The sequence below is a fragment of the Schistocerca gregaria genome, chromosome 8 (assembly GCF_023897955.1).
Source record: "Schistocerca gregaria isolate iqSchGreg1 chromosome 8, iqSchGreg1.2, whole genome shotgun sequence".
NCBI lineage: Eukaryota > Metazoa > Arthropoda > Insecta > Orthoptera > Acrididae > Schistocerca > Schistocerca gregaria.
The window spans coordinates 327649171-327666303 of NC_064927.1; the positions used below are offsets into that span (position 1 = coordinate 327649171).

General features: G+C 42.1%; 1 protein-coding gene across 1 annotated transcript in view; it reads right to left on the reverse strand.

Annotated features, from left to right (window-relative positions):
- The window catches only part of LOC126284486 (odorant receptor Or2-like), a 42395-nt gene extending 26994 nt beyond the window's left edge, over window positions 1–15401 (reverse strand). Inside the window, exons 1-2 of the mRNA XM_049983446.1 lie at window positions 14479–15401; window positions 8212–8311 (exon numbers count right to left, since the gene is read on the reverse strand). Of these exons, the coding sequence (XP_049839403.1) occupies window positions 8212–8311; window positions 14479–15299 (921 nt within the window). The 5' untranslated portion in view covers window positions 15300–15401. The remainder of the gene's footprint in view (window positions 1–8211; window positions 8312–14478) is intronic.
- Between the last annotated feature and the right edge of the window lie 1732 nt (window positions 15402–17133).

Here is a 17133-nt window from a genome sequence, read left to right on the forward strand (position 1 = left end):
ACCAATATCTTCATGGTCACATCCAGAGTCCATCAACTTCGTAATCTGGGCCAGAATTACGAATAAAGTATCTGTGTTAATTACTACACTGTATTTTGGTGCCTTTGTTCCAGTGACAACGTTCAAAGAAGGAAATGTTGCAAGCTGAGAAGTACTGGAAAGACCGCTACGAGTTGCTGGTCGTTTCATGGGTAACCGCGAAACAAGGGCAAGACAACCAAGAAGTGTAGGAAATTGGACATTGTCAGATCAGATGGACATAATGAAGACAACCCACCTTATGGAGCTGGAGTGGATTGACAACTTTAATCGCTGTTTCCCGGAAGTTGTATTTTTTAGGAATAAAATTTACTTTCCTCTGCTTCTGGTAGTCAGAATTTTTCCAAAATTACAGGATACACTAATGTCAGTATTTTGCGTATGTAAACAGAGTGGTTTTCCTGTTTTGTAATCTCTAGGAGGTTACAGTCTCACGTTCACAGAAAAATACAGTTTCTTTTTTATTTTGTTGTCTGCTTTTTACAAAAACAATTGTTATAACTAACTAATATTTTATAGATTCTTCTGTTAAAACCTACACACCAAAATTTTTAAAAAATTTTATTCGTTAATAGTCATGGGTGACTGGAATTCGTCAGTAGGAAAAAGGGAGAGAAGGAAACATAGTAGGTGATTATGGATTGGGGCTAAGAAATGAAAGAGGAAGCCGTCTGGTAGAATTTTGCACAGAGCATAACTCAATCATAGCTAACACTTGGTTCAAGAATCATAAAAGAAGGTTCTATACACGGAAGAATCCTGGAGATACTAAAAGGTATCAGATAGATTATATACTGGTAAGACAGAGATTTAGGAATCAAGTTTTAAATTGTAGGACATTTCCAGGGGTAGATGTGGACTCTGACCACAATCTATTGGTTATGACCTGTAGGTCTAAACTGAAGAAACTGCAAATAGGGAGGAATTTAAGGACATGGGATCTGGATAAGCTGAAAGAACCAGAGGTTATACAGAGTTTCAAGGAGAGCATAAGGGAACAATTGACAGGAATGGGGGAAAGAAACGCAGTAGAAGAAGAATGGGTAGCTCTGAGGAATGAAGTAGTGAAGGCGGCAGAGGATCAAGTAGGTAAAAAGACGAGGGCTAGTAGAAATCCTTGGGTAACAGAAGAAATATTGAATTTAATTGATGAAAGGAGAAAATATAAAGATGCAGTAAATGAAGCAGGCAAAAAGGAATACAGACGTCTCAAAAATGAGATCGACAGGAAGTGCAAAATAGCTAAGCAGGTATGGCTAGGGGACAAATGTAAGGATGTAGAAGCTTTTCTCACTAGGGGTAAGATAGATACTGCGTACAGGAAAATTAAAGAGACCTTTGGAGAGAAGAGAACCACGTGTATGAATATCAAGAAATGGGACATAAGATACTGCGTGAAGAGTTTGACTGAGCACTGAAAGACCTGAGTCGAAACAAGGCCCCCGGAGTAGACAACATTCCATCGGAACTACTGACAGCCTTGGGAAAACCAGTCCTGATAAAACTCTACCATCTGGTGAGCAAGATGTATGAGACAGGCGAAATTCCCTCAGACTTCAAGAAGAATATAATAATTCCAATCCCAAAGAAAGCAGGTACTGACAGATGTGAAAATTACCAAACTATCAGTTTAGTAAGTCACAGCTGCAAAATACTAACACGAATTCTTTACAGACAAATGGAAAAACTAGTAGAAGCCGACCTCGGGGAAGATCAGTTTGGATTCGGTAGAAATGTTGGAACACGTGATGCAATGCTGACCCTACGAATTATCTTAGAAGCGAGATTAAGGAAGGGCAAACCTACGTTTCTAGCAGTTGTAGACTTACAGAAAGGTTTTGATAACGTTGACTGGAATACTCCCTTTCAAATTATGAAGGTGGCAGGGGTAAAATACAGGGAACGAAAGGCTATTTACAATTTGTACAGAAACCAAATGGCAGTTACAAGACTCAAGGGACATGAAAGGGAAGCTGTGGTTGGGAAGGGAGTGAGACAGAGTTGTAGCCTCTCCCCGATGTTATTCAATCTGTATATAGAGCAAGCAGTGAAGGAAACAAAAGAAAAATTCGGAGTCGGTATTAAAATCCATGGAGAAGAAATAAAATTTTTGAGGTTCGCCGATGACATTGTAATTCTGTCAGAGACAGCAACGGACTTGGAAGAGCAGTTGAACGGAGTGGAAAGTGTCTTGAAAGGAGAATATAAGACGAACATCAACAAAAGCAAAACGAGGATAATGGAATGTAGTCAAATTAAATCGGGTGATGCTGAGGGAATTAGATTAGGAAATGAGACACTTAAAGTAGTAAAGGAGTTTTGCTATTTAGGATGTAAAATAACTAATGATGGTCGAAGTAGAGAGGATATAAAATGTAGACTGGCAATGGCAAGGAAAGCGTTTCTGAGGAAGAGAAATTTGTTAACATCGAATATAGATTTATGAATCAAAACGTTTCTGAAAGTACACTCCTGAAAATGGAAAAAAGAACACATTGACACCGGTGTGTCAGACCCACCATACTTGCTCCGGACACTGGGAGAGGGCTGTACAAGCAATGATCACACGCACGGCACAGCGGACACACCAGGAACCGCGGTGTTGGCCGTCGAATGGCGCTAGCTGCGCAGCATTTGTGCACCGCCGCCGTCAGTGTCAGCCAGTTTGCAGTGGCATACGGAGCTCCATCGCAGTCTTTAACACTGGTAGCATGCCGCGGCAGCGTGGACGTGAACCGTATGTGCAGTTGACGGACTTTGAGCGAGGACGTATAGTGGGCATGCGGGAGGCCAGGTGGACGTACCGCCGAATTGCTCAACACGTTGGGCGTGAGGTCTCCACAGTACATCGATGTTGTCGCCAGTGGTCGGCGGAAGGTGCACGTGCCGTCGACCTGGGCCCGGACCGCAGCGACGCACTGATGCACGCCAAGACCGTAGGATCCTACGCAGTGCCGTAGGGGACCGCACCGCCACTTCCCAGCAAATTAGGGACACTGTTGCTCCTGGGGTATCGGCGAGGACCATTCGCAACCGTCTCCATGAAGCTGGGCTACCGTCCCGCACACCGTTAGGCCGTCTTCCACTCACGCCCCAACATCGTGCAGCCCGCCTCCAGTGGTGTCGCGACAGGCGTGAATGGAGGGACGAATGGAGACGTGTCTTCTTCAGCGATGAGAGTCGCTTCTGCCTTGGTGCCAATGATGGTCGTATGCGTGTTTGGCGCCGTGCAGGTGAGCGCCACCATCAGGACTGCATACGACCGAGGCACACAGGGCCAACACCCGGCATCATGGTGTGGGGAGCGATCTCCTACACTGGCCGTACACCTCTGCTGATCGTCGAGGGGACACTGATTAGTGCACGGTACATCCAATCCGTCATCGAACCCATCGTTCTACCATTCCTAGACCGGCAAGGGAACTTGCTGTTCCAACAGGACAATGCACGTCCGCATGTATCCCGTGCCACCCAACGTGCTCTAGAAGGTGTAAGTCAACTACCCTGGCCAGCAAGATCTCCGGATCTGTCCCCCATTGAGCATGTTTGGGACTGGATGAAGCGTCGTCTCACGCGGTCTGCACGTCCAGCACGAACGCTGGTCCAACTGAGGCGTCAGGTGGAAATGGCATGGCAAGCCGTTCCACAGGACTTCATCCAGCATCTCTACGATCGTCTCCATGGGAGAATAGCAGCCTGCATTGCTGCGAAAGGTGGATATACACTGTACTAGCGCCGACATTGTGCATGCTCTGTTGCCTGTGTCTATGTGCCTGTGGTTCTGTAAGTGTGATCATGTGATGTATCTAACCCCAGGAATGTGTCAATAAAGTTTCCCCTTCCTGGGACAATGAATTCACGGTGTTCTTATTTCAATTTCCAGGAGTGTATTTGTTTGGAATGTAGCCATGTATGGAAGTGAAACCTGGTCGATAACTAGTTTGGACAAGAAGAGAACAGATGCTTTCGAAATGTGGTGCTACAGAAGAATGCTGAAGATAAGGTGGATAGATCACGTAACTAATGAGGAGGTACTGAATAGGATTGGGGAGAAGAGAAGTTTGTGGCACAACTTGACTAGAAGAAGGTATCGGCTCGTAGGACATGTTTTGAGGCATCAAGGGATCCTAAATGTAGCATTGGAGGGCAATGTGCAGGGTAAAAATCGTAGAGGGAGACCAAGAGATGAATACACTAAGCAGATGCAGAAGGATGTAGGTTGCAGTAGGTACTGGGAGATGAAGAAGCTTGCACAGGATAGAGTAGCATGGAGAGCTTTATCAAACCAGTCTCAGGACTGAAGACAACAACAACAACAACCTAGTTTCTCATATAAGGTGCGTATCATATGAGTAAATTTTATTGTATATAGAATAGTGATTACCAAGCTGTCCAGACCCTCTTGAATCAGCAGTGAATAACGTCCACTGTACTATAGGGAACTATAGAGGGGAGAAACTATAGAGGAAGACTGTACATTCGACAAATAATTTAGAACTAAGGGTTCAAGTACTACTGTGAAATCAAGAAGTTGACGCACGAGAGGAGTACGGGCTGCATCAGACCTGTCAGAATCAGAGAAATCAGAGCTCACACAGAACGATTTAGGTGTTCATTTTTCCCGTGTGCTATTCAGCAGTAGAAAGGTCGATAAACAGTGTGAAAGAGTTTCTATCAACCATATTCTAAGCACTGTGAATTGCATATTAGTCTATATACAGTAGGTGTAGTTGCAGATGTGGATGGCTTTGCTAGTCAGGGCAACACAATAGCGAGTGATCTGATAGGGTCTTTTCTTCCAGTTCACTAAATTTTAAAAAAGTTCTAAAAAATTTTACCACGTAGACTGGGGTTTACATTGGACAATTAAAATATGAGGACTATTCTCAGTTGTATATAACAACCATCTTCACATCGAACATGCAGCTACATATTCATTGAACGGTATCAACAGTGAACATTATGCAAAAAAACGTGCATACGTATTAAAACACAACCAGAGTACGATAATATGATATTAAGCCATTAACGGGGTAAGACGTCAAACGGGACGACTTGGAACAGGAGAGGCAACAGAGGAAATTTTAATTTCCACTGTCTATACTTTTACGAATAAATTCATAAGACTTCGTCAAAATGACCAGAATGGATTCAGGATTTACACTCATAGCAGTGGAAGTTCAAAAATGTAAGAAAATCTTTTTTTTACATTTCAAATTTGACCTTTTCCACTTACAATTGGCTGCATTTGTTGCTATAGGTACACTTTTCTTCATAAGTAAGGGAGATTCTTCGATTAATTTTGCACAGCATACAAACCATACTTACAGGTGCATGAAACTCTAGAATTTTCCAAATCTATTGAAAACTGTGGTAAAAATTGAGATAATTAACTCTAAAATTTGATTTTTTCTAAACATGAAGTTTAAAATGTAACAGCACCTTCATTTTATTATAAATTAAATAATTTCTAGAGTTTCATACACCTGTAAGTATGGTTTGTATGTTGTGCAAAATTCATCGAAGAATCTCTCTTACTTATGAAGAAACGTGTACCTACAGCAACAAACGCAGCCAATAGTAAGTAAAAAATGATGAACTTTCACATGTAAAACAGAATTAATTTTGTTATGATTTTGAACTTCCACTGCAATGAGTGTGAATCCTCAATCCTTCCTGGTCATGCTAACAAAGTCTTATGAATTTATTCGTAAAAGTATAGACAGTGGGAATTAAAAAGTCCTGTGGTGTCTCTCCTGCTCCAAGACGGCTCGTTTAATGTCCTACCCCCTTAAGGGTGAACAAGTTCGTAACTCAAAATCTTGCGAGACGCACGTAAAAAAGGTAGTAAAGTTGCTTTAGTAAACTTCCATCCCTTGTCCTTTATATAAAACAGGTGACACACTGAGAAACATTTACCTAACGGCAACAATAACTGAAAAATGTCACACCCTAGGTGGCAAGAGAGTAATATATCATAACATATAACATAGCCATTGTTACTTTACATGTACTCGTTGTTGACAAAAATAAAATACTTGTTGAGGATATAACGTAACGATGGATAATGATGCTTTCGCAATCTACCACCTGTTTTACATTTACATATACTGGATGACTGTTGCCGTTTTAGCCGGCCGCGGTGGTCTAGCGGTTAAGGCGCTCAGTCTGGAACCGCGCGACTGCTACGGTCGCAGGTTCGAATCCTGCCTCGGGCATGGATGTGTGTGATGTCCTTAGGTTAGTTAGGTTTAAGTAGTTCTAAGTTCTAGGGGACTGATGACCACAGCAGTTAAGTCCCATAGTGCACAGAGCCATTTTTTCGATGCCGTTTTACTTATGCAGTATGCAGCTAACTGCACCTCCCTCTCCCCCCCCCCCCCCCCCCCCTTGAACTCATTTCTTATCTGTATCGCAAGATAGGTGTTACGACTTGGTTCGCCCTTAATGGTTTAACTTCATTACTGTCTCGCTCTAGTTACTTTTTTTTAATATCAATTATTTTCGCTACAGATACTGTCCAGTGCATATGAAACTGCGTCTTCAGTTTCAGCTATCAAGATTATTGTTCGACATAAAAGTTTTCTGCATATGGTACCGTGTCATATTGCGTAAAACTACTACTGGTGAAAATATACGATATGACGCCGTACCATACCCAGAAAACTTTTATGTCGACTGACTCTGGCCGCGAAAGTCTACGCATTTAAGATTGTTGTTATACAAAACCGAAACTAGTCGCCACGTTCTAATTTTCTAATGTAAATTACGGTTCACGCAATAAAAGATTACTTTTATTTTTTTTTATTTTATTTAATTACGTTAAGACTGCTGACAGGCTTCACAAATTTTCTCCAAGTTTTTACTTCCCTTACATGTTGTAAGTTGCACTACTTGCCTTGATTTGCTTAATTCTGAGTGCTCCATTGCTATCAAGCAGATCCTAGGGGGTGCTGGTCTCCTGTTATATTGAATGGTGGCCTCGATTCATTCCTAGATAGCAATGTGCACTATGTCTGTCTACAGTAGAGTCACTTAAGTCACTCTGTTCGTTCCGAAGACCGATAAGGCTAGTGCTGTGTTCTTTTATTTCTGGTGTACATACACTACAGTTGAACACAACTGACAGCGTTCGGTCTGAGAGCACGATTTTCATAAATGGCTAAAAATTGTCAAACACTCCAACCATCATAATAGTAGGAAACTGGATCGTAGCTGATGTATTGCACGACCATGACGATAGATTGTGGAAACAATCTTATTGTTCCCAGAAAACCAATTTGTTATCCTTTAAGTGAGTGTTTCAAAGCGAAACTTTATTGGTATGTGCATTTGATTTCCACTGATATCCAAGAACAGGAGTGCCACCTGAAGCTAGAGGATCTTATCGCTTCCCTCACACAACAGTGATTTTTTGAAATTGTAATAAAAAATGTATAAACTACCTGAAATGGATATGAGAACCATGTGCACGTATATACGCTGATACAATTAACCAGTGAGCCAAGATCTGTGAAGTTATATGTTCCTGAGCATATAAGGCTTCTCGTGTGAAACTGTGAAGTTAATTCCCGAAATCTGTAGTGAGATAATAAATGAAATTTGAACATATTGGTAACAACTATAACTTATTTTATTAACTACAATGCCTGTTTGTATCACTGTTTCATAATGTGTAAATGACAAGTGGAGTGTGGTGCCTATGAGTTGGGAAGATTACACCATACATCCCTGCATCGTACAAAACAGCTGTTAATACCTGTGAATCGACTATTAATGGGCTCCATGAGGATTTATTGCAAGCTCAAAATGTAACTTTTGTTCACTAACAGCAATCTGAGTAGTAAAATACACAGTCTAATACTCGTCTAATTTTTTCATCCGTAACATTTTTCATTCATTTGTAAAGACTTCAGATTTTACTCTGTCTCCGCAGAATATCTGTGGTATGTCTATAATATAGCGATTGAAATTCACTTTGAAAAATAAACTGAATACATGTTTTTATCATTTTTAAGTACATGCCATCATGTGACTTTAACCACAGACTGCTCACTATATCCATTTACTACTGACCACATCCACGTACTATTCGCTGTTACATAAACTTTTTACATACTGATAATAATGTAACATTTCGTTTGCAACATTTAAAAATTGAAAAAATCTTACATATGTTGCTTGAAATAATGCCACACACACGAGCAGAACGCTAACGCAGAACTGAATCATTACGACGGAACTCATAGTGTCATCCAGGTATCTGATAAAGCTGAAACAAAAAGAAAGTAGCTTTAGTCCCATTACACATGTGCTAAGGCCACAGTACTTTCATTTTGAAACACAAATTGATTGTACAGTGTAGAATTTTCAAATTCAACAATATGAAAATTTCGCTCTATTGCAGCTATAAATAATTTTACATTTGTTACCAAATTAAGTACTTTTGTATTTACAATCACAGTTAATGGTTTTCTCTTAGAATTATGATGAGTTTACATTATGATAAAATCATCAAAGTTTTGAGCTTAAGTCCCTATAAAAACATAACTTGTTAGAAAGATTAAAATATGTTTTGTCATTCATTATTACTGTCAATTAATGCGTGTTGCAAATAATTTGTTACGAAAATAATATATGACACGATATTTAATTATGAATGTGATACAACATGAAGATATCTATGGTAAGTACCCATAAAGATATATGCTGAATTGAAAGACATACACCGAACTGAAAAAGAGACCTTCGATGCAGCGGTGTTGTTCATAATCTTTTTCTGAGGTATGTTGTGGTGGTATTCCTAGTTGCATTGGTAGTTTCCTCATTTCTGTACAGTAACTTCTGCACTTAGTTGAATGCTGGATTCCTCTCAATCAGCATAAAGAATAAACATTAAATTTCTTGGTGCCGAAGGGAAGTGTGCACCACAAATTTATCACAAAATTAAGGAGTGTGCCGAGAGCAGTATCTTTCAAAGTACATAAAATTGTGGTAGTGTGAGAGTTATGCGAGCAAGGAAACCATTGAGCTTCTTCATAAATTTCAATAGGGGTTTCCTGCGGCATCCTTCTCACATCTCCGATGTCTCCCTATGTGACTCGCTCATATTCAGCCCCTTGAAATGGTCTCCAAAAGGTCAGATGTTCACCTGTGACAAAGACATGCAAGATGCTATGGGAAACAGGTACATCACCATCCCAGGAGTTTCTACACAGAAGTCATCCCCTCGCTTCCTGTGTTCTGAGACCAAAGTATCAATATCAGTGACAATTATGTATAGTAGTACTTTTCCAAATGAAGTGTAATTGTAATATTGTTATGAAAGTTTATTTACATGTAACTACTGTCCCCTTTTTCTTTGGGCAAACATTATATAGGGTTCTCACGGGTTTACTGCCGGATGGTAATTCATCCTTGCGCCCTTATATACACAAGCTCCAAGGAAACGGCTCTTCATTTCAGTCACACATAGTTCCGCCTCCAATGATCTTTCTGCAATCGTAGTTTCACTATCCCACTTCTTACTTTATCCAACAAATTATTTACACTCGTCAGCCAAATTGTAGCGAGCATTTGGTTAATCCATGTTGAACCAATTGCTGTCCCATGGCTTCAGTTGACTTGAGATTGCCGAGTCAACAGGAGAATTCAAAAATTCTTGACATAAGAAGTGTCAGGGAAGCAGGAAAGAGAAAGGATATCGATGCATTTTTTGGAATGAACGCCCACAGCTGACGCAGTAAGGGCTTCCGCCGGGACCATGCCATTTGAAACGCTACCACACATCTGTGTTTGAGAGCCACTAGCATGGCTGAGCTCCACCGACACAGCAGAAGCACCAATCATGGATGGATAACACTGACTGTGGTTACCACGTGGCATAGTTTGTCATCAAGTTTGGCCATGTTCTATGTGAAAAGCGATGCTAGCCTGTCAAGATATTTATGTGTAATACGTCCATAAGTGCTGAGCATTTACTCAATTATGATAAATCACTAAATGCAGCCAGCTACATAAGGAATTCTGTGGCAGTCATTATCCTGAAATGGGTCATCTACGTGCTGCTGTTGTGTGCTGCCTTCACTAACTTATCAGACTGCAGTCTGCATTTAGGCCTACCACTGAGAGTCGAACTGACGGCTTTCAATTGGTGGGTCACCAACCAGCTGCCTTCCACCAACTGCCGATCTCGTTCTAGGGGACTGAGGTCTGCTTCTAGTCCGCTGCAGACCAGACTACAACATATTTCTTTCGAGATAGGGTGATGAAAGTAGCTTGTTAAGCGGAGCTTAGAATTCCTCGATACTCTTGATTTCAGTAACTTGCTAAGTATTCATTGCTAACAATTGTAAAAGATCTACCCATTTTCTGTCTAGGATCTTTGGTCTGTGCCTCTTTGAGACCATATTGCAGCAGCGTTTGTTACCTTTTCTGGCGTCCACTCACTCTAGCGGTTAGCGATGTCATGCTTGGGCATCGCTTGAAAGACACTTGGTGTCTTAGAGTCGTGCGCGAGACACATTCAGGCCTGTGGAGACAATACGATCGGCAGTTTTGGCGAACACGTTCCTCTTATTCGAAGTGATTTGTATTAGGCAAGGTCATTAGTTTACTGTAAATGGAGTACAGTTCTATTAAATCAGTGTCTAACGGTACTACTTACGTTAGTACTGCAGTTCCTAAGGCATTAGTCCGATTATAAGTTGTATCATAATTTTCTTTTCTCCTCAATTCGATTCTGTAACTTTTGAGTATTTACCTGATCTACTCAGCTAATATTCAGCATTCTCCTGTAGCATCACATTTCAAATGCTTATTGTCTGCACCGTTCTTCATATATGTTACATTTTTCAGAAACGACGTGGTAATACAAGTTTCATATTCGATATTAGCGTATTTCTCTCTTTGGTAATATCTTTATATTTTATTATTAACAACCCACATTTTACTTTCGCTTTGATGGTGAGGATGTTAGCTACTTCTGCCCATGTAGCAAAACACACCATAGCTCTCTTTTTTGTTGTATTGTTCCTATAACCTCTTATCAAGATACAATCCATTTCTTCCGTTCAACTAACCTTCTAAATCAAATCCTGTCTCTGACAGGGTTGTAATGTCATCGACTTACACTAACGTTTTTAGTGCTCTTTCAAACATCAAAAGACTTTTGAATGTATCAGTCAAGGTAACTGAATCAAATAGTACACTCATGGACATTATCTGTAAACAGTTTACAGAAGCTGCGGAGAAGCAGTTTTGGAAAAAGAAGCTAGTATATTCTTAACTTTATCTGAGTTTATATAATCCATTTCCCTTAATATGCAATGTGTTAATAATTAAAACACTGTAGAAAGGGAACCACTGCTCAGAATGACATCAAGTTTGAACAGAATATTATCGAAGCAGGGAAAAACGTCACGGAACGAAAAAAAAATCTTATAAATTTGACCAATAGTTGGCGCTCTGAAAATCAGAATATGAGTACCGACAGATGCGTGACATGTGGCTGCGCCTCACTTTGCGTCCCTCATGCCCAACATCACTGTCTCCATGATGGATAAGGCGCTACTGGTAAAGCATAAGAACGATGATACAAGCCCCGAAGAAGTTCCGCACGCTCAAGCGTATGAAAAAAGGCATTTGTCAGATGTCTGCTAAGGATTTGGAGAAAATAATTGCAAAATTCGAAAAGACAGGTTCTTTTTAAGTGCAGTATGGCAGAGGGTGGAAAGCAGATAATCCGACGTCTGCTAAAGATGTGGCCACAGCATTCCAGCAGGGGTGGAGCAGTGGTGTGTAAACAAGCAGTGCACGGGGAATCACCCGAGCACTGAACATGCCTACAAACACAGTGCACAAAATCCTATGAATCATCCTGGCTTCTCCTCCATACAAAATCACCCACGTTCAGGCGTGGCGTCCTACCGACCTGCCAGCAGGTCAAACTTCCGTTGTCGAATTTTTTGCTCGCTTGGAAGTAAACAATGTATGGGCGTGGAAGATTCTGTGGACAGCCGAAGACGATTTCCACTCCCAAGGACATATTAATAAACGCAGTTGCAGAATTTGAGCAACGGAACATCCGCACGCATATCAGCCGGTACCGCTTCATTCTGCAAAAGTGAGTGTGTGGTGCGTTGGATGGCATTGTTTATCGTAGGGCCGTATTTATTCGAGGAGATGAGTCCTGGGGGTCCTGTCACCCGTATCGTCACTGGTAAACGCTATGAGAGTCTTTTGTGCACCAACGCCATTCCAACCCTTCAACAGCGTGGATGAGTGGCTAGGATCACTTTTATACAAGATGGCGCTCCTCCGCACACTGCACAGCGAGTGAAACAGCGGCTGCAGAGGCATTTCGGAAATGTTGGAATCATCAGCCGGTATTACCCTACAACCTGTCCGCCCGTGTCACCTACTCTTGTTTCTTCATTGTTCGAACTACGTACGTAGCTGAACTGAAGTGTGTGGAACACGTTGTCTGTAGCGCGGTCTGAGGCGCCTTGCCACGTTTCTCACTGCTCCCCCCGTCGGAGGTTCGAGGCCTCTATCGGGCATGGGTGTGTGTGTTGTCCTTAGCATAAGTTATTTTAAGTTAGATTAACTCTCTCCGTCCGAACAGCCTTGAAAAGGCCCAACGGCAGCGACCGGACGCCGTGTCATCCTGTCAGCCCAGGGGCGTCACTGGATGGGGATATAAGTCAGATTAAGCAGCGTGTAAGCCTAGGGACCGATGTCCTCAGCAGTTTTGTCCCATAGGAACTTATCACTTTCTCGAGTTCAACTTTTGGCAGAAAATGATGGACGGCATATCGAACCCGCTTTGCGCCAGTTACAGGACAGTTAGAAACCGATGCCATTTTGCTTCTTATTCGATTTTTCCCATCCTATTTCCTACCACTCTTTCGTGGTAAAAGGGCTTATCTAACACAGTGCCTCAACTGTTGGCTACAGACTTTCTGCAGTCAAGCACGTTGAACAGTACGGATGATCCGATGCGCATCTTAAATCATCGTCGTATTGAGATTCAGCTGTTATACGTAGCCGAACGCATTTCTGATAAGACGCTTACAGTATCATCTATCGGTATTCGGACATGTCCGAAAGAACAGATATTATCTACGTATATATATAGTTAAGGCTCACCGGCCATTTGACCATCTCCTTCTTCTGTGCGGATGCATAAACAGGGCCTCAACTTTTACGGGTATCGGCAGTAAAGCAGCGAGTTATGAGTATAATAGGCAAGGGCACTATGGATATAGTGCGGGACAATAAGCTGAGAGTCTGGGTCTCACGAGAAGTGTGCCAGAGATAAGTCCCTGGAGTCGCAGCAGCCTCTGTGCCCCCGGTGGCTCAGATGGGTGCCGGCACGGTAGCTCGGCGTGTTCGGTCAGAGAGCTGGTTGGCCTCTGCAATAAGAAAACTGAGTGGAAGGATCAACAAACGAACTTTAACGGATGTCATGTGACGTCCGCTACGACCAAACACAACGATCAGCAACTAACAAAATGAGAAAAAAAAGAAGAGATGGATAGAGCGCCTGCCATGTAAGCAGAAGATCCAGGTTTCGCCGGCCGATGTGGCCGTGCGGTTCTAGGCGCTTCAGTCTGGAACCACGTAGCCGCTACGGTCGCAGGTTCGAATCCTTCCTCGGGCATAGATGTGTGTGATGTCCTTAGGTTAGTTAGGTTTAAGTAGTTCTAAGTTCTAGGGGACTGATGACCTCAGATGTTAAGTCCCATAGTGCTCCGAGCCATTTTAACCATTTGATCCAAATTTCGAGTTCTGATCGGAGTATACATAATCATCTGTCCGTGTTGACGTATATCAACGCCTGTATGCAGCTAAGGGTATTCATTTCAATGTAATTTCATCTATCGGTAACTTTCTATTTTTTTTATGTTATTTTATTTTTTGCATGACGTTTCTCCCTTCTTTAATAATATTCTGTTCAAATTTGACTTCATTCTGAGCAATAGTTATCTTTCTACAATGTTATGAAACTGGAACTTTAGTTATTGACAACCACTAGTTCTGCGTAAGAGTCAAAATTGGATCAAATGGCTCTGAGCACTATCGGACTTAACTTCGGAGGTCATGAGACCACTAGAACTCAGAACTACTTAAACCTAACTAAGGACATCACACACATCCATGCCCGAGGCAGGATTCGAACCTAAGACGTAGCGCTCTGGCGGTTGCAGACTGTAGCGCCCCGGCCGGCGCGTAAGAGTCGCTGCACCACGACAATGTGCTACGAACATTACACAATGGATTTGTCTTAACACTTTTTCATATGTAGTCATTTTTAACACTCGAAGCAAATATTGTTAAAACTTACGCAATGCACTAATGAGCGATCATTCTTCACAAAAGCTTAGTAGTGCTTACCCAAATATGTGTGAAACAAGTTACCCAGTTTATATAACATACCCGAGAAGTTTCTGATGAGTCTCAATGCAAAGGCGCAAGTTGTCGTACATGTTATCGTAAATGTTTGCCGCCATGCCTTTCACACTCTTCTCCCCGACTGCTGCTGCCTTTCCTTCGTGGCTCTCCTCCTTCAAGCTCGTAATTCGCCGCGTGAGTATCTCCAGCTGTGCGGCCACGAGAAGCATGACGGACACGAACAGCAGGTCGAGGCTCCAACTGAGCTGGGTGCCGCGCGCCGACGCTGCGCACTGCAGAAAGTAGGAAAGCGCGTACTGGTTGGTGTTGTTGTCCCAGGCGTGCTGGGCGAACGGCAGGCGGCGTTCTCCCGGGTGCGCGTAGAACGGCATCGGGTACCACACGAAGTACTGCGAGAACATCAGGAGCGTCCAGAAGAGGGTGAGGCGGTAGCCGCGTTTGTGGGCCACCTGCTGAATTTCATCCAAGGCAGGGTCCTCGGAGGTGTACTCGTCCTGCATAGACATCATCATCTCTACGCGTCTGGCCATTGCGAAGTACTGCCGCTGGTTCCGCATGAAGACAGCCATCTTGACGGTCCCGCAGCCATTGCTGACGCTACTGGTAAGCAGCAGCGTCGTCTCCTCCATGTCTCCCCAGTAGAAGTAGAGCGACACCGCACTCTCTACCGCGTTCACGGCTCCTACTATTAGGCCCATAATGGCGTACGCGTCGTATAGCCAGCAACCGGGTAAAGGCCACACGCCACATAACCACAGGTGGCGAATGTTCAGCTTGAGGATCGACTGCCCGCTCTCTGCCCAAGTCAGAGGCCGATCGATTTCCTCTTCTGCTCCCTTCGCCATCTGGTTTCGATGCTAGTCCCGGTGACTACGTTTTCGCTTTCTACGACGACTTGCGGACAAATACGCAGTGGACCATATACTCTGAGCTCTTAACAAGACTACCGCACCAGGACAGATCAGCAAGTGAAGGCTACTCTTGGACGTTCACCCCCTTACAGCCATTAGATTGAAGGAGACTTGTATTATATACAAAGTCGCAAGTGGTACAATTAACAAACCTGATAATGGGTTTTTAATAATCGAGCAATGCTGCAAAATTCTGCAGCTGATTCATTTATAGTCTTTTAGATTTAATGATGTCCGGGTTATATAACATAAACAAACGGAACATGGCAAGGGGAATAAAATATGAAAGTCGTCCGTTGGAACAGCTCGGTGTAACCGAACCTAATCGATGATGCTAATTAAAAGTAATGACATTCTCCCTTCCGTCTACAAGGGAATGTTGTTCTCATAATGTAGTTCATAAGAACAGCGACCTTTCTTATGAAATTCATTTGCTACTGCACTTAAGTTGGAATATTACTCTATCAAAAATCCAGTTGTATACAGGCAATCTTCTGAATTCATTACAAACTATTTACTTCAGGTAAATGTTGGATGTTGACGAGATAACAACGATGAATGACAGTCAAATTTTCTCGTGCTTAACTCAATTGGCATCAAACATCTCGGTAAGTAGCTTCCAAGTCAACGTGCTTACCTTTCTTACAATTTCTTTACCCAACTCCCTCTGCAGTATCAGGATTTAGTAGCAAATAATGTGTTCCGCTAGGCTGGTCTCTATTTTCACGAGTTCGCCACCACTATTGCACGCTGATGAAGTATTCAATACATTTCCAAGCTCTCGTCCATATTTTGCGGAAATGGACGGTATTATCATAAGCAATGCATCCAAGGCAAGATGCGTACTTTATTCCGGACTCTGTATGAAAAGTAAATATGCTGTTTAACATCATTTAGCCCCCGAAAGTGGTGTGAAGGGGAGACCGTAGGGGTACCGATATCTTAAGGAAATTTTCGTTTTGCTTCTGAATCTTTCATTTCCATGGGAAAATTCTCGGGACCCTATGTGACCTAGGAAAGTTAGACGTACAGCTGTAGCAGAAAAATCAAGGAATGTTAAATACCGTCGGAAATACAGAAACATTTTCGCAATCTGTCAGTATAGCCCAGAGTACCTCTTAATACAGATGCTCTTACAGGACAATACGAACTCCTCTGACACTCTGTTAATGTATTCTTAGTCCATTTAGTATTTGTTTTCTTGTGATCACCCTCTTAAATTAGATATGGGACACTACTTACAGTGTAAAGAACATTTTCCTGGAGTTTAGAGCACGTGAAAATATCGACATCCTGTCGACATTGCCCCTTGGTAGACTGTAGATATTACTCCACTGAGACATCGTTTGGGGATCAGTTTTTAATGATTTCGTCACGCTCGATACGTTACTTATGAAGAGAAAAAACTCCTCTTCTAAAAATGTTACACATTAAATTATCTTAACACGTGTCAAAATACATACACAGCATATTTTTCGAAAGTTGTATTCAGGTTGGATAAAAAAGAACGAACTTCAGCTTTACTTAATAATAAATCTCTGTTGATACTCGTTGCTGACAATTCTCTTAAACCTGTCTCAGGATTTCTCCTTTTAAAATTAAAAACTTATTCTTCTGCAATTATTTCTGTAGTTTTATTGAAATTTGTCTGGTTTTCGAAAAAGTCACAGGCAATTCGCCGCAAGTCAACCAGGAAAATGTCGTAGAAAAATCTTGTCATTGCAGTCACATGGTTGACTAATTTTTACTCTTGTTCAGGAGCAAAAAA